A 25,241-nucleotide genomic window follows, 5' to 3' on the forward strand; every position below is an offset into this window, starting at 1 on the left:
AAGTTAATTGGCGAGTTTTAGCTAATTATACTGACTATTAAGAATCATTTTCATTGCAACTAACGTCCACCGCGGCTCAAAGTTTTCTCCTGAAAAGATTTCGTTTACTTCCATCCAGGTGGTGTTGGCCGGCGTAACACGCAGGGGAGGGAGGAGCCGTTTTGATTGGTCTAAACACAGTGACATCACGAGTAGCATCGCGGCAATGCGCCACGCTGATTTGTCCAAACACAGTGACATCACGAAGACGTCACGAGATCCCGCCGGGTGGCTTCCCACCCCTGTGTCCCCTCTTTCCCTCTACCCCTCACCCGTTTCTCCTGCTGCGGACGCTCGCTGGATGGACGAGCGACCGTGCCGCACACCTTCCGCACGCCCTTACCAACACTCCCATACTCCATGCCTGGTAACATCACCCAACACAGCAGAAGTGTAGGATACAACTTAAACACCCCCCCCTCCCCCCCCTCCCCCTTCCGGACGCCCATGGAGCGAGTTGGTCGCCCATATTCACTCCGCTAAAGGTCAAACGTAACTGCGACCGGGTCACGCGAAGGCTTGAAAGTGCGTGTAGTATTGCTTTAGCAATAAAAAACGCGACAGCGTGTTGCAGCGCTGCCATGAAATCTACGGAACGCCATCGCCCGTTCGGCGCGACGCCTTGGCCTTCGGACAAATCGAAATGTTTTTGTTTTTTATGCGAAGCATATTGCTAGAGCTGCCACTCACGCCGTCGTCGTGGGACCCCTAGCCGTGACACCGTGACGTCACACCACGTGACATCGGATGAGAGAGCCGGCCTCCACCTCGCGCCGTCGCCGTGGGACCCCTAGCCGTCACACCGACGCGTTCCTGCGCATTTCGAACGCGCGTTCACACTCGGTGTAGGTGAAACGCTCGCTCCACCGGGCAGGCAGACGCGGCTTCCGTGGCAATCCAGGCGCTCACCCAACGCGCGTCTCGGGGTTAATCGGCGTTCCGCTGTAGCCATGCCGTTGTCTTCCCCCACGACGAAGGCTTCTAGTGGTTGTATTAAAATGACCAAGTATTCAACCAAGGAAAGCCATGTATTACCAAGCCTAGCCACTAATATGCTTCACATTCCCCAGGCTTAGCCAAGCTGAGCCTCAGCAATATTTTTTGAGAAAAGGAAATGACGCAGTAACAGTCTCATATTAGAAGACACCCGAACCGCACATAATACAATTTTTTTTTTTTACGCAGCCCCCGATTATAAGTCGCTGGTTTCCCCAATTATAAGTCGCCGGTTCGAATCCCAGCCCCAAGATAGGCTCTAATTTAACTAGTACGTTTATGCTGCAGGCAACGTTGAATCATATGACACTATTCGGAACATTCTGCGACAATTTTTACGCAGACCCCGATTATTTTCGACACGTGGTGCCGACTACTACTGCTACGGCGACGGCTTTTCGACCAAACGAGCTGTATACGCTGTCGCGTGAAATTCCATACGACGAATATATATGCTATGACATACACACCAAATGTGCCCCAAAAAACAAGCAGTTTTCTGTCAACCCACTCACTCCTCAGTAGTAGCCAAACACGTGTCAACCGCCGAAACACGAAAGTTCTGCCCTCCTGCTTTTCGCTACAGCCGAAGCGCTGTAAACATCAACGTTGGTCAGCGTTGTTAGCGTTGTGATGCGTTCATGATGCTGCGTGAAGAAACTTGAGCGTTCGGAGTAGTTTTCGGCGTTTCTGTGTTAATTGCGCAGCTGTGCTGGCTGTTGAAAGTTGCCTAAGGTGATTGTGTCTTCAAGACACCAAACAACAGTACAAGATGCCGCGGATTATGATCAAAGGCGGTGTTTGGAGGAACACCGAGGTAAGAGCCCCGACAATAGGGCTAATGAGGCCACTTGGCAACTGCTGTGATCTCAAAGTTTCGTCTGCTGTCTTTGCATGTAACGTTAATTATGTTTATCTTGGTAAATCTTCTATCTGCAGCATGTATACTGAAGTTATACCCCTGCAGTATTACTGCGCACATAAAACGCGCGCGATGGAGTAAGCGAAACCTGTTGGGTAGCGTCTGTTGTTCTACGATTCTGTGATTTTTAGTACGTTGATCGGGGGTGAGACGCCAGTATTGCACCATGTTTGCTACATGTGAGCATGCTGCATGTGATGAAAAGCTTACGCTGCGTCCGATTCGTGGTTCGTTTTGGCACGAAACGCTGGAAATGGCTACAACGCAAGCTGAAGCATGCGTTGATTCGTAGCACTTCCATCAACTGAAATGTCTTATAGGTGGCTTGACATCACATTACGTTACTGCTTTAAGGCGTCCTTTAAAGAGGGTTGGAAGAGGTGGTTGAAAATCATTTGGCCATTTCCAGCTGAAACGAAAGCACTGGGAGCTGAAACGTGCCTTCTCCACAGCGCACAATCTTCGCTAGAATCTTCGTTGCGTTTTTGTACAGTATGGTCCATTGTTAAAGGGAACATGCAATCGCGTGGCCTCCGCGCTTCACGAAGCCCTTCTGCCTAGATGCGGCGAGAATATGCGGCATGAGGCGCATGCGTGGAAAGATCAGCCGTTGTGCTGGCTGGGCATGCCTCTTGTGCCGACAATTCCCACAAGTTCTCGGTGACAGCGCGCCCCGAAGCGCGGAGGGCACGCGATCGCATGTTCCCTTTAATAGTGGACCGTACTGTACACGCAGAGCCTCCTGTGCATGGTTTTAAATGCTTGTGACACATAACATTATTGTGCTAAAGCGATGTGTACACGCGCCAATTAAAACTGGTGGTTTGACTCATCGTTACTCTGCAGAATGACCTGAAACAGTTGTTTAATTTCGGTTTTCCACTTTTATTCTTTGCATCTCGTTAACTTGAGACTGACTGCCCTGAGCGAGTGCTCCCTAAATAGCTTATGTACTACGAGAAAGGGGGATGAAAATAATAAGGTGATGGGATGATGACTGAAGAAAGACCCAAAAATGGAAAAAAAATTTTTTTTTTTCAGTACTTGTATAGTTGTGACACCATTTCAAAGACACAATCCTCAGATTACTACCTCTGGTGCTTGAAAGGCTTGTCCGGGTGCTATTTTCATCCTTCAAAACAGTGCTGAAAGCCTTCAGTACCTGTGTCGCTCTTACTTCTTACACATGTTGACATCGTTTTTTTTTTTTTTAATGTCTCTTTTCACTCTTGGAAGTAAATAGAATGGTTTGAAGGTGCAAGGTCCAGGGAACGAAAAGGGTGGCAGCGTTGTCATCCCACTTTTCCTGAGAAACTCCTGCACACTGAATGCTGTGTAGGAGGGGGATTTTATTGTGCACAACATACCTATCTAGAGATTGTCAAATTGGGGAATTTTTTCTTGAGTAATGCCATGCATCCATTGAGTACTTCCAGTTGAAAATATTGATTAACTGTGTGACCTTATGGTTAAAAGTTCAATATAAGCAGGTGCTTTGGTTCCAAATAGTGACATCAGGATTATAAAGTTTTCACTGGTTCACCTTGTTGAATCGCTAAGCTGTGGCTGGTGCTCAAGCCACACCACATTTAAACCAACAAAACTATTTTTAAACGATTGCCTGGCTCAAAGCTGCTGTTTTGCAAGCTTCTTGAAACATTGTGATATTTTTATGCGCACACAAGGTTTTCTTCCCATCTTCCATCGCAGAATCGATGAGTAGAGGGACAGAGATTCAAGGAGAACAAGGCATTAATACAACAAATCTTTTCCCAGCAATGTTGCATCACCAGCTTATGCTGAGGGCTAACACTCCTCCTGCTTCTGTGGGGATGAATCTCATTATTTTTTGGTACCTGTTCATATATGGAGTTGCATGTTGTGATATCATGCCCAAACTTGTGAATCCGGGCTGGTGCCATGGCCCATGTCATGGAATGAGGCTGGCAACTTTCAACGTCCATGTGCAGGTGAACTTTATGCACATCCTCTGAGCCCTATTTACTACCACGCGGGCATTAGAACATTTTGTATTACAGCAATGGGCAGGGTAGGTCTTGTTGCCTTATAGATAGTTTTCACGCGACGTCACGGGCTCCATCTTTGGGTACTGTGGCTAGCTTCCACAGTGCACGCGGGAACCGTTTGGTGATGGGCGGGTTAGCAAAACACCGAGGCTTTTGCTGCGCTTTCCGGACCCAGAGATGGCGGCTGCTATGATGTCGGTGAAAACTATGTATTCGATAGGTGGCTAACCAGTTGACATGGTGTGCTTGAGCAGCATTGTGCAGCCATCAGTTTTTTTCATTGATTCTGTGGTGCTTTCTCTCTTCCCTTGGTATTGCTAGCATGCTGGAAGTTTTAGGTTCATCCTTAGTCTGGCACATACTGAGCTTCTGATGGTCAACCAACTAGACATCACCATGCTATGCTTCTTTCTTCTGCTGTCCTTACGGGAAGATCATGAATGTGATTGAACTAAGAAGCCAGTGGTAGTAAAAAGATACCACGAAATGGCCGGTTGACGGCACTAAGATTTGCAAGTGTCGAGACACTGTGAGAACTGATAGTAGGAGTGGTGCCTTTAATTAGCAGTGCATATTTTCTTAGTGCATGTATTGGGAGGGCTGAAAAATTCCAGGGGTGAATAGGAACTCGTGAAGTACACTTAGCGCTGAAATTTGCACATAGAATACAAAGCTATATGTGACATGCCAGTTGTCTGGTACCACATTGTAGGCATCAGACCTTGAAAGAGTTGCATATTAGGCTTTTTTTTTGTATATATGCCTTTTTCCGATAGTTTTTTTTTTGAGTTTGTCAATTTTCGTTCTTTGCAGGATGAAATTCTTAAAGCAGCGGTAATGAAATATGGCAAAAATCAATGGTCCCGAATAGCATCATTGCTTCATCGAAAGTCTGCAAAGCAGTGCAAAGCTCGATGGTGAGTTATTGTCTTTCATCATTCCATTCTGTTGTTATAGTGGCTGTATTACAGTTTTGCTTACCAGAGGGTTTATGTTGTCGTCATTTAGCTGGCAGCGATATGTGTATATACATGCGTGCTGCTTGGTAGCTGTGAACGCATGATACTCTACTGATACATGCCATTGTAGAAGAAGTCACGCATGCATTAGTAGAGGTAGAAGTTGGTTGCCTCTGGCTTGAGCGCTCGGACTACTGTGGGACCACCGCAGTTTTTCGGCTCTACTTCGGTGGTTGTATGTTACAGTATGCTTTAGATGCAAGCTTAGGACTTGCAATTCATGTTTGTATCAAAAAGTTTTTCGGGCAGGTTTGTAGCATGAACAATGTTTAGCTAAACTGGGGTGTTTCTTCGGCCTTGATGAATCTGTGTATACCTTTGTTTCCTTTGGCCCTGTTCACTGTTTTCAGCTAGCTGCCATGAGGGTACGGGAGCATGTATTATTTACCTTGTTTGTTGTCATAAAGTTTTGGTTCTTCCAAAGACATGCTGTGCATATACAAACATTGTGCTCGGATATGATTATTGAAAGTACTGAAGCACGTATACAAAAAATAAGCAATAAAATTCCTGTAGTATACAATACAGAAGCAATGCTGTGTATGTGAAATGCATGCTTGTTTATGAAGGTGATTGCATGAACTTGTCTTGCAACGTGATGTGCAGGTACGAATGGCTGGACCCGAGCATCAAGAAAACCGAGTGGACGCGGGAGGAGGAGGAAAAGCTCCTTCACCTGGCGAAGTTGATGCCCACTCAGTGGCGAACCATTGCGCCCATCATTGGTCGAACTGCGGCACAGTGCTTGGAGCACTATGAATACTTGCTGTAAGTGTAGTGGCGGGGGAAAAAAAACAGGCCTTTGTTATTTTGTTACGGCTCTGTGCCGAATGCCCAATTTAACTTCCAAAGCTTTGCGCATCACTCGGTCTGCATAGCATTCAAATTACCTTGCAGAAAAGGTGCGGAGAACTGTTTATGTGACATCACATTCCAGTATACAGCATCTGTTTTCTTTTTTTTTTATAGCTTGTGTTATTCAAAGACATATATTCCAAGTCTCTTTCCTCTTGATTTCAGCTGATATTTCATTAAATCAAGGTTGTCCTCTGATCCAAACTTCCTCATCTTTCAAAAATGTTGTATCTTTTCGTTTTTTCCTAGCCAACTTTGCTGACCTTATTCTAATCTCAAGCTTCATCGTTACTTTCCTTTTTAATTTTTTTGTTACACATTGGTGTTAGCTTTCTCCATATAAAACCACTGTGCTTTCGTTTAAGGGCTCCTGCCTTCATTATTCTTGCAGTTTAGTGTCACCTGAGAAGACAAGCAGCAATGCTTCAAAGAGTGTGTAGTTTGCTTAATGCTGTAATGTTGTCTTGCCGCAGAGATCAAGCTCAAAAGAAGGAAGAAGAAGGGGAAGTTCTTGATGACCCACGTAAGCTGAAGCCCGGTGAAATTGATCCCAATCCAGAGACAAAGCCCGCCCGTCCAGACCCAAAGGATATGGACGAAGATGGTGGGTGATGTTTTGCATTTGCGAGGTTAAGATGAAGCCTAAGCTCGCGGACTTGTGCCTGGATACATGATTATGGGAAAGTGGCATTGCTTGGCAGCTTCTGAGCGAAAATTGTTTATATCAGAAGTTACACGTTGAAAGGGAAGGTTTTGGATACCCTATAGCTATGGCTGACAGTCATGTATGAGCATTCACAGTTTTTAGGTTGTCTGGTTGTACCATTTTGTGTAGGCCGCTTGAAAATTGGTGCGAGTAGAGTGATGTTTTGTGTTTATAAATTCTGTATAGGTGCACCCGGAATGTGTAGGCATTTAAAACTGATTACCATGTTGTTTTCTAAACGTTTGAGGTTGTAATATATAGGTATACTTTATCACTGTGTTCGGAGAGACTCCAGGGTGGTGCAGATTTCTAATTCAGGCTTTTTATTTTCATAGTTTGTGGCCACCTGAGAGGAGCCCCAAGGCTGGTAGTGAAAGCTTAACAATTTCTGAAATATTTAATATGGGTCAGGGAGACCTGCACTTCTCTGTGACCCGGAGCAACATTTATGCGAAACTCTTGGAGGCAGCTGTTGTAGGTGGAAAGGTCCTATTTGCACAGACGATTTCTTGAACTTAAGCCGCCGCGGTGGCTCAGTGGTTATGGCGCTCTGCCACTGACCCGAAAGACGTGGGTTCGATCCCGGCCGCAGCAGTCTAATTTCGATGGAGGCGAAATTCTAGAGGCCCGTGTACTGTGTGATATCGGTGCATGTTAAAGAACCCCAGGTGGTTGAAATTTCCGGAGCCCTTCACTACGGCGTCCCTCATAGCCTGAGTTGCTTTGGGACGTTAAACCCACATAAACCGATTTCTTGAACTTTGTTTTTCAAAGCGAAAGGGGACAGTGTGGTCTTTTGAGGGAAATTTTTGGGGGGTGGGTTGGGGAGAGGAATGAGAGGAGAGGGCTGTTGTCTTCGGTAATTTTAGGTGCACGTGAGCAGCACCCACGATACATATGAGATGCCCGCATGTTCGCCAAATCCTGTCGCAGAGCTGGAGATGCTGTCCGAGGCCCGTGCCCGATTGGCCAACACCCAGGGCAAAAAGGCCAAGCGGAAGGCGCGCGAGAAGCAGCTGGAGGAAGCCAGGCGGCTGGCGGCCCTGCAGAAGCGCCGGGAGCTGCGCATGGCGGGCATCACGCTCCCCCCAAGGCGCCGCAAGCGCCATGCCATCGACTACAACAAGGAGATCCCCTTCGAGAAGCGTCCGGCCCCGGGTCTGCACGACACCTCGGAAGAAGTCTACGACCCGACTGAGACAGACTTCAGGCGCCTGCGGCAGCAGCACCTGGATGGGGAGCTGCGCAGTGAAAAGGAAGAGGTGAGGTGGCCGAGCATTAATTGTCAGTAATAAGAATTAGTAGTAAGTTAGTTACGAGGAAAGGAAAGGTGCTAGAACTGTCTCAAGGTGGACACCTGAACTGCCGTGCCATAGGGGAAGGACTGAAGGAGGGAGTGAAAGTGGAGAAGCCCAGATTAATTTCTACCACCTGAGGTTTTTAAACCCAAACCTCCTAATGGACAAATTTGTTTTCTAAAGTGGTACCGAAATAGTGATATAGTACCCGTGCTGCCGTCTGTCAGGAAAATGAAAAAAAAAAAAAAATGCATGACAAGCTGGACTCGTAAGGAGCAAGAAATGATAGTCGGCTTATGACGAGCTTGACTCATCCAGATGTGGTAGGGGTTAACATGTGCTGACATTGCACAGTACATGGCCATCATTTGCATTTTGTCCCCACTGATATGCAACCAGGACGGCCATGGCAGTTATATGCATTGTTCTGCAGCCAGAAATGTGTGCGCAGTTGGGTGAGGCAGTCGTGCTGTTTCTTAAACCAGTCATGTGCAGGGCCTGTGATGAAGCAGTCCGGTGATTGTATTACAATGTGTGTGTATATGTGTTCTTAATTCAGGGCTTACCCCAACACGACGGGAGGGTAACAATTAGAAAAACATGTCTTCATCCCACACTTGCTTTTCTGACATCCATTTTTTTCATAGCGTAAAAAAAACATACAGTATACATACAGGTTCTGGTGGTGTTGTGTTCCAGAATCTTGAAACTGTGATCAATTTATACTGGGAAATGTAATGAGCCGTATCTGTTTCTTATGTTTTACCATTAAGTATTAGAAGTAGAAGTGTTAGCTGTAATTTTCCTTACGGAAAGTAAAGAGTGTATGCACATTGCTCTATAGAGTTGTGAAGCTTGTATGAGCTCACTTGTGGAGACAAAATACAAGAACTACTGGTACTGCTTTTTCCAAGGCAGCACACATCTTGGCATCGAAGTGACATACAGGGTTCGGCCAGGTTGTGACTGTCCCCCCCCCCCCCCCCCCCCCCTTCCTTCTTGTTTTTTTTGTTGTAGCGTGAGCGGCGCAAGGACAAGCAGAAGCTGAAGCAGCGCAAGGAGAACGACCTGCCGCCCTCGCTGCTGACGGCGGAGCCCGTGCGCAAGCGGAGCAAGCTGGTGCTGCCCGAGCCCCAGATCTCGGAGCAGGAGCTGGAGCAGGTGGTGAAGCTGGGCCGTGCGAGTGAGACGGCCCGCGAGGCTGCCCAGGAGGCCGGCCACCAGGCCTCCGAGCCACTGCTGGCCGACTACAGCCTCACGCCGGGGGCCGCAGCCGGGACACTGCGCACGCCCAAGGCCCCCGCGCTGAGCCGGGACACCATCCTGCAGGCAAGTGTGGCGCCATCTGTGCGCTTCTTCCGCACAGGTCCGCGTGCGGCACTGAGCATGGCACTGTACAGTGACAGGAAAGGCAGCACACTTGTTGAAGGTTGTTTGGTTTGGTTTGGTTTGGTTTATGGGGTTTAACGTCCCAAAGCGACTAAGGCTATGAGAGACGCCGTAGTGGAGGGCTCCGGAAATTTCGACCACCTGGGGTTCTTTAACGTGCACTGACATCGCACAGTACACGGGCCTCTAGAATTTCTCCTCCAAAGAAATTCAGCCGCCGCGGCCGGGATCGAACCCGCGTCTTTCGGGACAGCAGCCGAGCACCATAACCACTGAGCCACCGCGGCGGCTGTTGAAGGTTGTGTAGTGACATTTGACATCTGAGAGAGTGCACAGCATTTAAGGCAAAGACTTGGGAAGGGAAGAACCTGACAGTGCGCATCCTGTTTTTTTTCCTAAGCTTTCATCTCTCTTGCCATGTGTTTCTTGAGATGTCTCCATGCCAACTAGCCCAGGGGTCTTTTAGCCTCCCAAATGGAATCCAAATGGCTTTTAAAGGGTGCGCCTTGGCATCTGTGCCTTCCTGCCTAAAATGTATCTGCACCTGCATTTTTGCATCTGCAAAAAAAAAAAAAAACAAATAGCATGCAGATGAACAACCCATCAAAAATTGTGCAGATTCAATTAGTATTGACTGGCTGTATAACGAAACAGTCTGCTAGAGGCACTTACAGTATGATTAGTACCAAAATGGAGTTGGCAGAGGAAATGGGGGGGAGGGTGACGTGTCCATGCATTTAAAAATTTGAGAGCCCACAACCCATTCTAAAAAAAGCCCAGTTTGAGAGCCCGTTGTCTAGTTCAATTGTTTCTACTGCTGCATCACCTTTTGTGGTGTTTTTACGGTGCTTTGTGATGGTTATTTTGTTCTCAAAAGGTATAAACTTTCTGAGGACATGCAGGCCCCATAAAGTGCACTGTGTGATTCATTTTGCTTCAGTTTTTATGGGAAAGTATAGTGCAGGAGGCCTGTCTCTTATGCAAGCCTCCTGCTTGCAACATACCACTTCTGTTTGCCATTTTGTGTTCATAAGTAGAAACACAGTTGCAGAGTTTTCTCGCTTTTCTTATATTTATCAATGCGTGCAGATTAATGCAACAACTCCAGATTTCACAGTATTCATGGAATACTAAATGTAAGGAGACCAGAAAATTGTAGAACCCAGACAGCCTACAATTTTTTGTGCATGCTGCACACAAGGGAAATAGCAAGCGGCACCTGTGGTGAAGGTCCTGCCATGTGTGTTTGTTTTTTAAAGGAAGCATGTGCAGGGGCCACACGTAGTTGACACACAATGTGCTAGCATAGCAACTAGTGTGCTTAGAGTGTGCTAGTGAAGTGAAGTGAATGGCGCAATGTTAGCTTTGTATTTCATTCTGCTGTATTGGGTACCTTTGTGTGCTTTTCATTTCCATCTCCTGAAGACCTTGCTTTGCCCCTCCTGTGCTTGTCTGTACCTGCAGGAGGCCCAGAACATCATGGCCCTGACCAACGTGGACACGCCTCTGAAGGGCGGCCTGAACACGCCCCTGCACGAGACTGAGCTGAGCGGAGCGACACCAAAGAAGACCCCATCACAGACACCAAATAACCTCATTGTCACCCCTTTCCGCACGCCCACCGGTGGACCATCAGACGGTGAGCCTGTTACTCAGCATGCGCGCGTCACAGTCGTCCAGACACGACGCCATGGAGTGAGCACAGATGATAGCAGAGCTTCCACAGAGGCTCATTAGTATGACATGTATGGATGGCTCAGTTACCTTACACTGAAGAGTAGACTGGTGGAATGAGTGCGTGTATAAACTTTGTCGTATGTGCCGTAGACTCCCTTAAAGACGTACTCGGGTAAGACGCATTCTTGGATAAGATGAACAATGTGAAATCATTTGGTTAGTTCCCCGTAGGAGTCAGTGTAAAAAGAACCTTTTAAGATGAACTGTTGCTCATGTGTATTTGTTAAGATTCACAGTGGCCGTAAACCACGGCAGCCCCGCCGTCGTACGTCTCACACAACAAAGCAAGTGATGTGGTTCTATGTGCTACAATCCTTTTTGTACTATAGTTCAAGTGATTCTGCAGCGTGGCGCTGATTTCCTGAGAAATCACTGATTGCATGTTTTAATAGACTTTTGAAGGTGAAAAATTGAGACGCAGCCTTAGATTATAGCATACTACTTTTTCACAGTTTATGCACTTCTGTACTATTTGGGGTTGACTCAGGTTGCGACTGCGACCCGGACCAGGGTTGGGAAATAAATATTTTTTTTCTCTCAGGTTTAACTGAAATGAAAGCTTGGTGCAGCGTTTTATCAGAAACGTAAGATGACATGCTGCACCTGCAACAAAAGCTTAGTGAAGTAAGCAGCTCCAGCTTCACTTGGTACAGCCATGCTCCTTGGCACTGCCATCTTTGCACCTCGAGATTATGCCTAAAATTTCTGGCTTGGATTCTCTGAAAACTCCTAGCCAAACCATATTTTGCATTATTTGCATGTGCAAACTAGTGAACCGCTTTTTGTTTTGGGCTCAGCAAGCGGTCCAGTCCTGTTCTCGTATTTTTCTTTTTAGTGCGGACATCAGTCAAAACCAACTGTGCTTAGTAGTGCCCTAGTCTTGCAGTAGTTTCAGGACCACAAAAAATGTAAGAAAATATAAACTCTCTATTGCTGATTTGCAGGCAAAAAGAGATTTGTAGTCTTCCTGCATGCCAGCAAGTAACATTGCAGTGGGAAATGTTACAGTGCTGCTGAGTACCGGGTTGCTGTGTCTTGACAGCATTGGAGTCGGGGGTGGATTTATGGGTCTCGCTTGGAGGGGGTTCCATTTGAGCCATGTATTTATCTTGTACTTTTTTGGTCGAGAAAGTTGGCTTCAGCGTGGTTTTTCTATGTGAAATTTCTCGCCTAGGGAAACAACTATGCCCCCCCCCCCCCCCCCCCCCCCCCCCCCGCCACTAAATCTGCTCCTGATTAGAGTCTGAAGTTTGGTAATCACTGCTGTATTGCTCGTGTAGATGTCCCTGGCTTCAGTGACAAGTGTTGCTTACTTAGCCAGCAAAAGACCGAAGAGCCAGTGAATGATGCAGCGACGAATGATCAAGCAGGGAATGATCTAATGCAGTGACACCCTTTCATTGTTGTGTCCCCTCAGGAATGACGCCGAGAGGAGCCCGGACACCAGGCAGCACAGTCGGTGCTACGCCACAGACCAGTGCCACACCTCTCAGGGACAAGCTGAACATCAATCCAGAGGACCACTTGGATTTCGACTCCAACCAAACGGCCAAGCACTTCCAGGTCAGGGCAGTGTAAAATGACAGCAGTGCACATTACTGTTGCAGCTGGTCAGTGCACCCAATTGTCATGTGCCTAAAGAAGGCCTTCATGGGGCTACAGCACAAGAGTCAGTCCATTCATACACACTTAACTATTTTTCATGCTGCATTAAGCCATTGAGTCTGTTTTTCTGTGCAGCATGCTGGTTTTTCTAGTGCTGGTAAATCTTGATGGACCTTACATTTGAGGTTTGGTACCTAAACTTCTGTTTGGGGCTTAGCAACCGACACTGTTTTTTTCTGGTTATTAGCTTACATCACATGGAAAAGAATTACAAGCCATCAATCAAAATGAAGAATATGAAAATTGATGTGCCACTTGTTACCGTATTTATTTGCATAATAGGCACACTCGCATAATAGGCGCCCCCCAGTTTGGTCGCGAAAAATCAGATTTTTTTATTTCCGCGCATAATAGACGCACCCTGAACTTCGCCTTGTGATCAATACTGTGCTGCTGCGGACCCACAGCACGTTCAACATTGTGTGGAACAGCAGCACACAGTTTTCAGGGATGCTCACTTTACACGACTGTTTGGAAAGCTTTATCTCCAGCCTGCTGCACGCATGCCATGTTCGAGAGCAAACTTTCAGCCGTGTAGCTATTAAGGTGCCTGCCCGTCGTGCTAAAATAGCAGCGCTTGGCGGCAGCACACGAAAGCCACAACTACGAAGAACTAACATGCTACCACACATGCTACCTCAGATCCCGGGCCTTTGACAGCCACAAGAAAACTGGAACTGGTGATGATGATATGGATAGTGAAAGCGCGCAGTGGAGAAAAATGATGATTATGATGAGCTTGGCCTCGGGCGTCATCCATGGGCAGCACCTGGAAGCCCCTGTGCGCGTGTGGCCTCTGCCATTAAGCGCCCGTTGCTCGTAGCCCGAAGCTGATCGCGGAGGCCAGGGCGCGTGCATTTAGAAGGCTATTCCCACCTGGGTCGTGGAAAGTTTAGGTCGTAGCCTGGAGCTGATCGCGGAGGCCAGGGCGCGTGCATTTAGAAGGCTATTCCCGCCTGGGTCGTGGAAAGTTTAGGTCGTAGCCCGGAGCTGATCGCGGAGGCCAGGGCGCGTGCATTTAGAAGGCTATTCCCGCCTGGGTCGTGGAAAGTTTAGGTCGTAGCCCGGAGCTGATCGCGGAGGCCAGGGCGCGTGCATTTAGAAGGCTATTCCCGCCTGGGTCGTGGAAAGTTTAGGTCGTAGCCCGGAGCTGATCGCGGAGGCCATGGCGCGTGCATTTAGAAGGCTCTTCCCGCCTGGGTCGTGGAAAGTTTAGGTCGTAGCCCGGAGCTGATTGCGGAGGCCAGGGCGCGTGCATTTAGAAGGCTATTCCCGCCTGGGTCGTGGAAAGTTTAGGTCGTAGCCCGGAGCTGATCGCGGAGGCCAGGGCGCGTGCATTTAGAAGGCTATTCCCGCCTGGGTCGTGGAAAGTTTAGGTCGTAGTCCGGAGCTGATCGCGGAGGCCAGGGCGCGTGCATTTAAAAGGCTATTCCCGCCTGGGTCGTGGAAAGTTTAGGTCGTAGCCCGGAGCTGATCGCGGAGGCCAGGGCGCGTGCATTTAGAAGGCTATTCCCGCCTGGGTCGTGGAAAGTTTAGGTCGTAGCCCGGAGCTGATCGCGGAGGCCAGGGCACGTGCATTTAGGAGGCTATTCCCACCTGGGTCGTGGAAAGTTTAGGTCGTACCCTGGAGCTGATCGTGGAGGCCACGGTGCGTGCATTTAGAAGGCTATTCCCGCCTGGGTAGTGGAAAGTTTAGGTGCGGCCCTTACACGGATCTTTTTCTTTTTTGATATTTCCTTTGAGAAAACAGGGTGCGGCCTGTACACGGGTGCGTTTATGTGGTATGTTCAATTTTGAGAGTCGAAAAATTTCTGGAAATTTTACCCCACGTAATAGGCACACCCTGAACTTTGAGCCGGACCTTCTGAAAAGAAAAAAAAAAGCGCGCCTATTATGCGAGTAAATACAGTATTAGACGGAATCAAAATAAACGCTTAGCACATACGCAGTAGAACCTCATTGATAGTTTTCTACATGAACGATCAAGGGCGTCCGCAGAATTTTTTGCAGGGGGGGGCCCATTGGTTGTTGGCGCCGGAGGGGGGGGGGGGGGGGGGGGTATATTCGTAGCGAAAAGGCACTATTTGCGGAGTAAATTTATTTATTTATATATAAATAAAAAATAAGTAAAATACACACATGAAAGAAAATTACAAGCAGCAAATTAAAGCGCGGATTGTAGAGATACATTGGAGTTTATCAACAAAGAAACAATTAAAATTAATAAAAATGCAAAAAGATACTATCAATACTCGAAGTGCTCAGTCTTACTGCATACGGGTTCTCGACTCACCCGAATTGATGACCAGCACACAGCGCAATATGTTCACAAACACGCAACTACAGTCACTCAGTCAGTCTTCCTTGAACAGCAACTGTAGGCGCCTCGGATTTTTCTGGGCGAATTGCGTAGTTACACGGGTGATAAATTCATTTCTGTGCTTCATTACACGCTCTCAGTGCACAGTCATCATATATATTGATTGGAAAAATGGTTGAACGAGTACGTTGAAAACAAAAGATGACTATATATACAACGAAAACTTATTTACAAGATAAATGCACGCTCGCAGCTTCATACACCTCGCTCCATCTTGCTCGCGCATCCGCACAGTCGAGCAACCGCACACACACTGCTCGCCGCTCGTCGTTTTCTCGTCCGCTGTCTTGGTTGTTCTCACCTTCGTTGACAACCCGCCACTAAAAACACCGAAGCACAAACACAGAGGCGCGCACACGTGCAAGGGCTTACTTGCCACAATATCCACGAATGCGCACTTTTGGGGTGTAAGGAACGCCGCGCGACTTCCGAGGGGAAGGGACACCCGCAACTAATTCGGCCGGAAAATTTGTTTTTGTGCTTTTATGGGGTTCAGAGCCCCAAAACGACTCAGGCTATGAGGGACGGAGTAGTACAGAGTTTCGGATAATGTCGACCACCTGGGTCTCTTTACCATGCACTGACACGCACAGTACATGGGCGCTGTTGTGATTTGAGGCCCAGCCAGAGGTGACAGGCGAGCCAGGCAGGCGCCATCGGGCTGCGTTGACCAAAGGCGCTGGTTTTCGGAGAAGACGCAAGGAACGCTGGTGTGGGGGCGCCTCTGGAGACTGCGTCGCCGTGAACAAAAGCAGCTAATCCCCTTTGCCGAAGGTTCTGAAAGCGGCGCTTCTACCGCACCGAGCTCTCCCGTGGATCGGAGGAGACAGCGCGCGGCGGCAGCGCCAACTCGTCGCCCGCTTGCCCCTGAGCAGCCCGACAAAGCGGGGGTGGACACGGCTGATTTGTCCTTCCCCCCTCAAGAATTCATCGGTGGCCGGCGTACGAACGTATCATGATTATAGCGAGCGACCTGTGCCCTGTGCACTGTCTGCCTCCGTGTCGCTATCTCTCTATAGATCAAAGAAACAGACACCCATCTCAAGACGGCTCGAAGCACATGCTCGCCGGTGCCGCTGCATCTCTGCAACAGGTCGTCCTTCAGCAGAGCTGGCGGTGGCGTGGTTTGAAAACGGCGGAACGACGCGCGCCCGGACGCGGCATTTCGCAGATGTGACCAAGCGTCGAAGCGGGGCTGCTTTTACCCTTTTGGCTGAGCGCACCACCGCCCCTGGCGTGCGGCCATCACTCACGGTTCGAGTGAGCGATTTTCCAGGGGGGTGCAGCCGCCCCCCCTTGCCCCCCCCCTCCGGACGCCCATGTGAACGATGTTCTTCTCACAATATTGTGCATTTCCGCCAGATTTTGGTCTGCGCACAATGCGACAGCCATGCCATTTCCCGCATGTAGCATAGCACTACTTTGGAATGCCCCATGGTTTGAAGGCCTGTGACCATGCATTGCTGTGCTGATTTGCTGTCTTCAGGAAGGATGAGAAAAGTTGAGGTGCGAAACTTTGGCTGATAACACTGCACTGGAGTACTCCCCATGTCGTAACCCCCAATGTATCTGTGCACTGTCAGTCTGAGTGAGTTGTCAGTCTGCGTTTGTCCCGTGTGGTTCTCTTTCTCTTGTCCCGTCCTTTTGCGCAGTTACTTTTTGTTCTCATAATGACTGAGACTTGTTTCTAGTCTGAGAGCCAAGCAGCTTTCAAGCAGAGCTCAGAAGCACTAATTTTAAGCCAAAAACAAGCAGCTTATATTAAGCGCATGAGCTGTGTTTCTCATGAAACATTGATGAACATCTTGTGTTGCTCTTTGCAGAAGCAAACAAAGCAGCACTTGCTGAAGGCCCTGTCGTCGCTGCCAACTCCCAAGAATGACTACGAGATAGTGGTGCCCGAAGAGGACCCCAGTGCCCAGGAGCCAGCTGCCCCTGAAGCATTTGTTGAGGACCAGGCAGACATGGACACTGCTAAGGAGCAGGAGAGGCTGGAAAAATGTAAGTGAAACTGGTAGGCTCTGCTCTGCAGTGCACGTGTTATCGGGGTTCATCCTGATTTTTGGGATGGGTTAAAGGATAGTTCGGCAAAGAAGGAAGCCTTAGTTGCTGTTTTCTTTTTCATTCAGATCTCGGTGGTGAATTCCTTGGTTTAATAGAAGTGTCTGATGTGGGCACATACATACACAGTTCGGGAATGAACTTGATGCTGCGATGGGGTGTTGTTTTAGTTAATTCTGATTGTGCTACCATTTCATGAGTACGTTGTTGTAGTAGCTGCTTCTAGCAGGAGATTATTGAACTGAGTTGACTTTGCACAGGAGCCATTTGTGTGTGAAGGCTGGCCATGGATTCATTGCCTATGCCTCTCTGTTGAGGTTGGCAGAAAACACATTTGTAAGCCACCGTGATGGCTCAGTGGTTATGGTGCTCATCTGCTGACCTGAACAACACAGCCTTGATCCTGCCCGTGGCAATCACATTTCAATGGAAGCGAAACGCGAGGCTCATGTACAGCCGCCCACAGACTTGACACAAATGACGGAAAGTGTGGCCTGGATTGCCATTAGCGCCACGAAGTGATAGTCATTGGTGCGAGACAATGCTCTCGGTATGTTTGCGGTGGCTGACGATAGCTGGTGCGCAGCTCGCTTTTACTGCTTTTCCGCTTGTGCCTGATCACCGCATGGACAGCGCGCTCGTCACGGGGGCGTTTCAGAGCTTTTTGCTCGGTGATTTGGCCTCCACGTCCCCGGCAACGCTCTTTGCAGTTTTCTTATCGCGGCAGCCAGGAACTGCTCATTAAGCTGCCGCGGTTTGCACCTTCTATCGTCAGACACTGCAAACATTCCGAGAGCATTATCTCGGACCCGATGACTATCGCTTCATGGCGCTGACGGCAGTCCAGGCCATGCATTCCATGATTCGTGTTAAGTCTGTGGGCGGCTGTACAGTGCAACGTCAGTGCGTGTTAAAGAACCCCGGATGGTCGAAATTATCCAGAGCCCTCCAATGCAGCATCCCTCGTAGCCTGAGTCGCTTTGGGACGTTGAATCCCATAAAACTAAACCAGAGAACACAGTTGTGATAGCTTTTCCTGCGGCCACAACACCTGTTCTTGCTAGTTCCCTGTTACACGGAGAAATTGTGTGATGCATGGCAGCAGTTTGGGTCTTCCTGTTGGTCTTACATGCTGGAATGCATTCGAGCGATTTTGTTTGTAGCATTAATTGTGGAAAGCTGGTATGAAAAGCATAGTTGTTGAAAGCTACTAGATTTCTGCAGTTTGCATGTGCCGAAGTAATTATACGGCTGGGAAAAAACTCTGCCTGGGCACGCAGTGGAGGCCGAACGCAAGCTGCAGTCCCAGGCGGTGCAGCGCAGCCTTCCCCGGCCCTTGGATGTGAATGCCTCGGTGCTGCGGCCGGCCCACACGGAGCCCCCGCTCACTGACCTGCAGAAGGCCGAGGAGCTCATCAAGCAGGAGATGCTGGTGATGCAGCACTTTGACGCCGTGCACAACCCAACCGAGGCCCAGCAGTGCGGAGGGGGAGGCCGCAAGGGGGGCGGTGCCAGCGTCATGGACGAGGCACAGCACCTGGCCTACCTGGATAGGCACCCTTACCAGAAGTTCACGCAGGAGGAACTCACGGCGGTGAGTAAACGGCGCGGCACCCTGGTGATTCTGTTGTTGACGTTAACATACTGGTGGCGTTTGTATCACAGTAATTAGGCCAACCTTGCCCTGCCTTAGTGGCAGATGGATCTACTACTTCTCTAGAGGGTTTGATCACAGACGCTTTTTCCAAACATGTTCACTCAAAAGAAAGCTGAGCACCGAGCCAGGGGAAAGCTTGTGCACATCGAAAAACTGGTGGGCACTGGATGGCTCTGGGAACTGAACACAAGAGCCGGTTTAACCATTTGTTGTGTTCCCTCTAAGTGCGACACATACTGTACATCTCCATGCATAGAGATCTCTATGCATTTCTATGCGTAGGGATGATGGGGCATGTCTTTCTATTCATCATGCTGATGTGTAGGTGAAGTTGGTGCGCAGGTGCTGTGCTGCTGAAAAGGGGCTTTTTCTCATGGATCCTGCCTTTAAACCTGCTGGGTGCTTGGAATGTTTGCTCGGCTTATGGAATCTAAGTGTAACTTGTAACCGTAAAGCATTGAGGGTGCCCATTAGGACATCACATGGCAGTGGAGGTGGGAAACATTGGCACATTGGTAAAGTCTGATGTGGAAGAAGGCTTAGTCCCTGATGGTAACGTATGTGTGTGTGTATATGTTTTGCTGCTGGTGCTGCCCAGGCCCGGGAGGTCCTGCAGTCCGAGATGGAGGTGGTCAAGAAGGGCATGGGCCATGGGGACCTCAGCCTGGAGGCCTACTGCCAGGTGTGGGACGAGTGCCTTGCCCAGGTCCTCTTCCTGCCGGCCCAGAACCGGTACACGCGTGCCAACCTTGCCTCCAAGAAGGACCGCATCGAGTCGCTTGACAAACGCCTCGAGGTGGGCACCCTCTGTCCTGTGCACTGTTTCGGAGCGTCTGGTCAAGCTAGCTGCTCTTGAATGGTTTTCACAGAAGCAGAGGACGTGATAGCGTGTTTAAGGAGACACAAATTACGTTATCATTGATTGCAGTTTTGGTTACAGGAAATGTAGTTTGAGTCTCTGGGCCACATTCAGGGCTTTTTGTGTGCATTAGAAGGACACCAAGGACAGCCCCATACAGTTTTACTGAGTTAGCAGTGGAGTCCTCTCTTGGCTAAAAAGAAGAGAAAAATATGGTGTGTGTACGTGCATTAAAAAAAAAAGAAACAGAGAACCCTCCACCCCAGCGTCAGGAGTGGAAAATGCAAGACCTGAGGCGGGGTTGATATCTGCAGCTTAGTCTATAGCATGTTGCTGCGATCTTCACTGCAGTGCTCCTTTAAATTTATTGCCAGCTTCATAGCTGTTCTGTGCTAAAATGACTGTGGTTCCTTGGTGCCTCTAGCAGTCATGGCCTCCTTGCACACAGTCACACTTGAGGTTTGGTACGGTTTACATGCAGCACCCTGTGTTTGTGGCAGTGATCCCACAAGTTGAAGGCCTTGTCACGTTGATGTTCTAAGCTGTGGGTTACTTTGTCCTGGAAGAGTTTTGTTTTTTGGACACACACTGCATCACATTTTGATAGATTCCTCTTGAAGAAATGTTTGCAACAGTTTTATGCTTTACTCCATCACCATGAACATAGTAGAATAACCTTTTCTGCTCAGTTCCTTTATTCCGAATTTCTAGTTTCATTGGCTGTGCATTTGTGATTCTAAAGAAAAAAAAAAAGAATATGAAATGGCAGTGCTTGTGAAAAGCACCTTTGGCTTCTCTACTTTCAGGTAGCGTTAAATTCAGTGCATGCAAATACCAGACAATAGGGGATGTCCTAAGCATCTCCAGGAGAGTTAAATGCTAGCACCTTTTGCGATGGCTGTGACGTTGTGAAACTTGGGGTGTAATTGGTCTGTCCAGCTCTTCATCACACATTTCATTTCTTACTAAGCAGCGTCATTATCATGAGGTGAAAAATGTAAGGCGTTCCTGTGCAGTCCCGGACCATCCTTTTAGGACATGGTAATAGCTTGCAAGAACATGGACAAAACAGGTTTCTTGCTTCAAGGCAGGTGTAGTTAGGGGCTGTCTGAAGCAGGAAAATTAGAAAAGTGCGGGGGGGGGGGAATTAGGGCTACAGTACAGTTACAAAAAAATGCTAACTGTCCTCAGAATGCAACATGTAAGGCCAAGTATTGGAGTATTGGTAATACAGTAGCCGACTGATTTTTCGGACTTCAATAATTGGGACTTGCGTGATATTTTGGACTTCGCTGAGGAACCTTCGCGCACCTCATAGGAAAGTGTACATTTTCACGACCAATACTTCGGACTTTGTGGAGTCTAAAAGTTTGAATTTTCGGACTAAAATAGACGCCAGCAAAATTGTGGTGATCATTTCTCAACCGAAAGTTCGTTATTTCGGTCTAATATAGCTGCAAGCGAGCATCGCTGTCGCAACCAACTCGTTCCCCACCACCGTGAAAGGCGCCTTCTTGGGTTTAAACGGGATCGGACTGGCTTGGATAGGCTTGGCTATTCGTTCTCCATCGTTGCCATCCGAGATAATGGGATGCTCTCCGTTGGCATCGAGGTGTCCTACAAAGAGCACGCGATCGCATTGAAAACGGTAGCACGGGACATTGGCACAGTTGCAGCGTCCGCCGCGGCTTGGACGACGACCGCCGCGGTGCGGGGCAGCAAACGCGGTAGAGGTGGGAAGGGGGGGACTGCATTCGGAGGCTGTCGCTTCCACTCGCGTCTTCCCGTGGGTTACCCATGGGTTACCTCTCGGTCTTCACAAACATCATTGCCCCATGCAAACTGACTGTTCTTGCTTCGCGCAGCGAGGGCATTCATTCGCGGCCGTGTCGCACTGCCTGGTATCATGATGTGATAGAGTGCGGACATGGCTATGACTGAGATAGAGGCTAATATTATTGCTTGCAGGCGGAACATGGGGAGCGGCGATTTTCGCGATTTTTAAAGCCGGTTTTTCATTAACACGTTTTGGCGGGCTAGTTGGTTAAGCATCTTGAATCAACAGCGCGAATGAAGACGAGCACAAAAGACAAGGAAATGGACGAAACGGAGGAAACGGTTTTTTGTAGCAAATTTATTTTTTTTGTTAAGTTCACGGGTTTTTCGGACTGTTCGATGATTCGTGCCATTTTTTTGGGTCCTGCCGAGTCCGAAAAATCGGTCGGTGACTGTAACCACGTTTTTTTTTTCTTTCAGCAAAACCGAGGCCACATGACAAGAGAAGCCAAGAAAGCAGCCAAGGTAGAAAAGAAACTCAGAGTGCTCCTAGGTGGCTATCAGGTAAGATGCTACGCATTCCTGTCTTTTTACTGCAAGGGAAACTTGTTCTTCTTGTAAATCTAGCTGTCACAAGAGTGATTTGAATGAAAAAAAAAAAAAAGAAAACAATCAATCATGATGTTTATTCTGTACCTACATACATGTGGCCATAGTGCATAAAGGAGGGGTCCCAAAGCCAAGTCCTGGATAGGAGACTGTATGTTAAGGTGTTTTAATTCTCTTGTGTTGTATTAGTGATTAATTTAGCATTACTTGATTTTATTTATCAACTGAACAGTTGATATTTATCAACTGAACAGTTGAACTGAACTGAACAGTAATGTATCAGCGTATATATGTAATTTAACATCATTAATTTAAATAGGAACTGAAAAAGTTCATCTGGTGGAAGCTTCTGTTGTGATAGTATCAGCTCTTTTGCAGTGAGACCTATGGGTGCAAAGCTACCTGCAGCCTTTGTTTTATCATGAGGTATTGCCACTTTTAGGGTGGCTCATTTGGAATAACTTCGTTTCACTTGTCTGCTGCTCATTTCTTTTGAGTGCTGTGCACCTTTCATTATGATTTAAGTGTAGGCTGACTTGTGAAATTGGGGTATGAGATAGTAGTGTCATCATACTGTGTCATATTCATTGCAGTCACGGGGACAGGCATTGATCAAGCAGATCCAAGAACTAGCTGAGCAGATCGAACAGACGCACCTGGAGCTGAAAACATTCCGAGCTCTTCAGGAGCATGAGTCACTGGCCATCCCAAAAAGAGTTGAGGTAAGCACGTCTGGCAGGCTTCTATACCGGAGCGACGGAGGCTGTCTGGGAGCAAGCTTTAAACTGTTGCTCAGGGATGTTCCTTCTTCACAATGAGAAACTGGCCATGAAGAGTGCAGCTTAAGTAGCTGTCAGTAATTCTCACTACTATTTGGCTTATGCTTGGTTGGGGTTGGTGTGCTTGCTTGTTGGGTGGAGTACTGCCGCTGCAGGTTGCCATTGAAAGCAACTTGTCTCCGTGGCTGCCCCTGGGGTCTTCAATTATACATGTGACGCCCAGCCTGCTGAAGTGATTAGGTGGAAATTTCTTAGTGTACCCTGTGTCATGTGTGCCATCTGTCATGCTGGGACAAAATATACACTGGTCACTCTCCTTATCATGAGCCTGCCTAACGTGAGCGTTGCACTTTTGCAGTTCACATTAATGTGCATGCCCTGCCCCTTACCATGAATCGATTTGTGATAAGGAGCGTGTGGACATAGCTGTGATCTCTATCTCTTGAACTAAGAGGGCATTGCTTCCGTAGTATTTGCGAGTGAAATGGCAGCAAAATGTTGATGGACTGTGATCGGTGTGGCGCCATCTTTTGGCAGTAGGATGGACTTTGGTGCAGCTTGCACTATATCTTTTCTCTCATGGCCTTACATTTATGGCGCACACAATGGGAGCTGAGCTCAATTGGGAGAGCTCTTAATTACACAATGCCACAACATCTGCCGGGATTTTGTTCATGAATGGGTAATGACCAGGTAATCGTCCAGTGAGAGCATTTTAAAAAATTTGCAAGGTCATTTGGAGGACTGATGCACAGAAACTTAACCTTTACTCCATTTACTATTAAGATAAGCTTTATGGCTGCAAGCTTGGCTTTGTTTTACCAAGGTTCAATGAGGAATGTGGATTTGATATGATTGTTGAAATTTTGCAGGCCTTGACTGAAGACGTCAACCGTCAAGTGGAGCGAGAGAAGGCCCTGCAGAAGCGGTACGATGACCTGCTCCAGCAGAAAGAACTGATTGAAGAGGCCCTGCTGGACATCAGAGCGTAGCGAGGAAATTTATTGTTGGGGATGAAGTGTGTGTCTATTTGGTTGTCTTTGATCCCACAGCTTAATTTCTTCAATGCTAGCTGTGTTTTATGGCAAAGCACAGTAGCCTGCTTGCGGTATGTGCCATTGCCACGACAGTTCTTTATCGCTCATAGTTATGTGCAGGCCCACACACATTGCTGTTTCATGCACTGTGCTCTTGTGCTCAGTATGGCATAGTGCTGAACTGACTGACATTGAAGTGTGCGCTCATTAATGTGAGCATACCTGATGTGATCAAGAGCAGTACATAAGTAGTGCTATTCCTGAAGCAACTTGCAGTTGCCTTGTGACGTTTACACATTTCAAGGCATGTAAAAGCACTGTACATCATTCATCAGTGACATGAAATAAAGAAAAGCAAACTTCATCTGTGGACTCGGTGTGGTAAATTGTTAGTTTACCGCTGCGAAGTGTGCTGTAACAGCACCCGCAGCAAAGTGTATGATATTCAAGAGTTATCAATGCCAAAACGCCGTGGTACGATGTTCTACCAGCACTTCTGAGCCATTAAAGTTAGTTCATAGGTTGCTTAATGTTCGCAAGTCGTTCCCGACCCCGATGTTCAATAACAAGGCCTTCTTGGATAATTTATGTACGTATTTCTTCAAAAAACACAGCCTGCAATGGAATCGTATGTGGCTTTTTCTTGCCAAGCCGCAAGAAAGCGAAGATAAACTTTATCATTCTTTGCACGGCAGGCATTGACTAGCAAGTTGCGGTGCTGCCTGATATAAAAAGTGTGCCATTTTCATTTAACAAAACATTAGCCTGCAGCTTGTATTTACTGTTGAGGCATTTCATGGGTATTCTCACTGAAAGCAGGAGCACCCATAGTTGCACGATTCATGCTCTGCTGTAAGCGACAGAAACCCAATGAACTATGGTGTTGTGTTGTATATAGCGCATGCTTCCTCTCACTGGAAATTGATGGATGGGGGAAGTGGAGGCACGGTGTATTCGCCAATCCTATTACTGATAGCCGCAATGCTTGCTTTAATGTACGAATAAGAGTTGAAAAAAATTGGGGCCAATGAATTTGATCCATGCGGAGGAAATGTGATAGCATGCTTCTTTCACTCGGCATTCAATTCCAGTTCTGATCCTATTCTAATTCTGAGTTCATTTTCTTTCACTCCCCAATACATTGCAGTTCTGATTCTCTTCAAATTTCAAAAACTCAACTAGGCAAGATGCATCACATTCACTGATCGCGGTGAGTCCTCATAGCACTACCATTACCATGGCGCAGCGGCGATGAACCACTGCACCGACACGTGATGTTTCAAACTCAGACACAGGTTGCTCTTCCCGAGCAATGCTAGAAGGAGCAGCTCCGGCAAGCTTCATTTTTGCGCAGGGATAGTTCTTCGGGATGCTGTATATTTTGCAGGTAAGCCTGCTGTGGTACGAGTCATTTTTTTGTTGTTGTTGGT

At 47.8% G+C, this 25,241-nt stretch overlaps 1 protein-coding gene across 1 annotated transcript; it reads left to right on the forward strand.

The window, feature by feature from the left end:
* Window positions 1-1,636: 1,636 nt before the first annotated feature.
* Window positions 1,637-24,175, forward strand: Cdc5 (cell division cycle protein 21). The gene is made up of 14 exons (XM_089570409.1): window positions 1,637-1,852; window positions 4,798-4,901; window positions 5,610-5,771; window positions 6,332-6,462; window positions 7,498-7,826; window positions 8,880-9,185; window positions 10,710-10,890; window positions 12,406-12,551; window positions 16,857-17,034; window positions 18,375-18,688; window positions 19,350-19,547; window positions 21,867-21,950; window positions 22,589-22,717; window positions 23,647-24,175. Exons 1-14 carry the CDS (start codon window positions 1,808-1,810, stop codon window positions 23,764-23,766), a joined length of 2,427 nt encoding a protein of 808 aa, XP_089426535.1. The 5' UTR covers window positions 1,637-1,807; the 3' UTR covers window positions 23,767-24,175.
* The last annotated feature ends 1,066 nt before the right edge of the window (window positions 24,176-25,241 follow it).

The sequence above is a fragment of the Amblyomma mixtum genome, chromosome 2 (assembly GCF_055824585.1).
Source record: "Amblyomma mixtum isolate Tamu chromosome 2, ASM5582458v1, whole genome shotgun sequence".
Classification (NCBI taxonomy): domain Eukaryota; kingdom Metazoa; phylum Arthropoda; class Arachnida; order Ixodida; family Ixodidae; genus Amblyomma; species Amblyomma mixtum.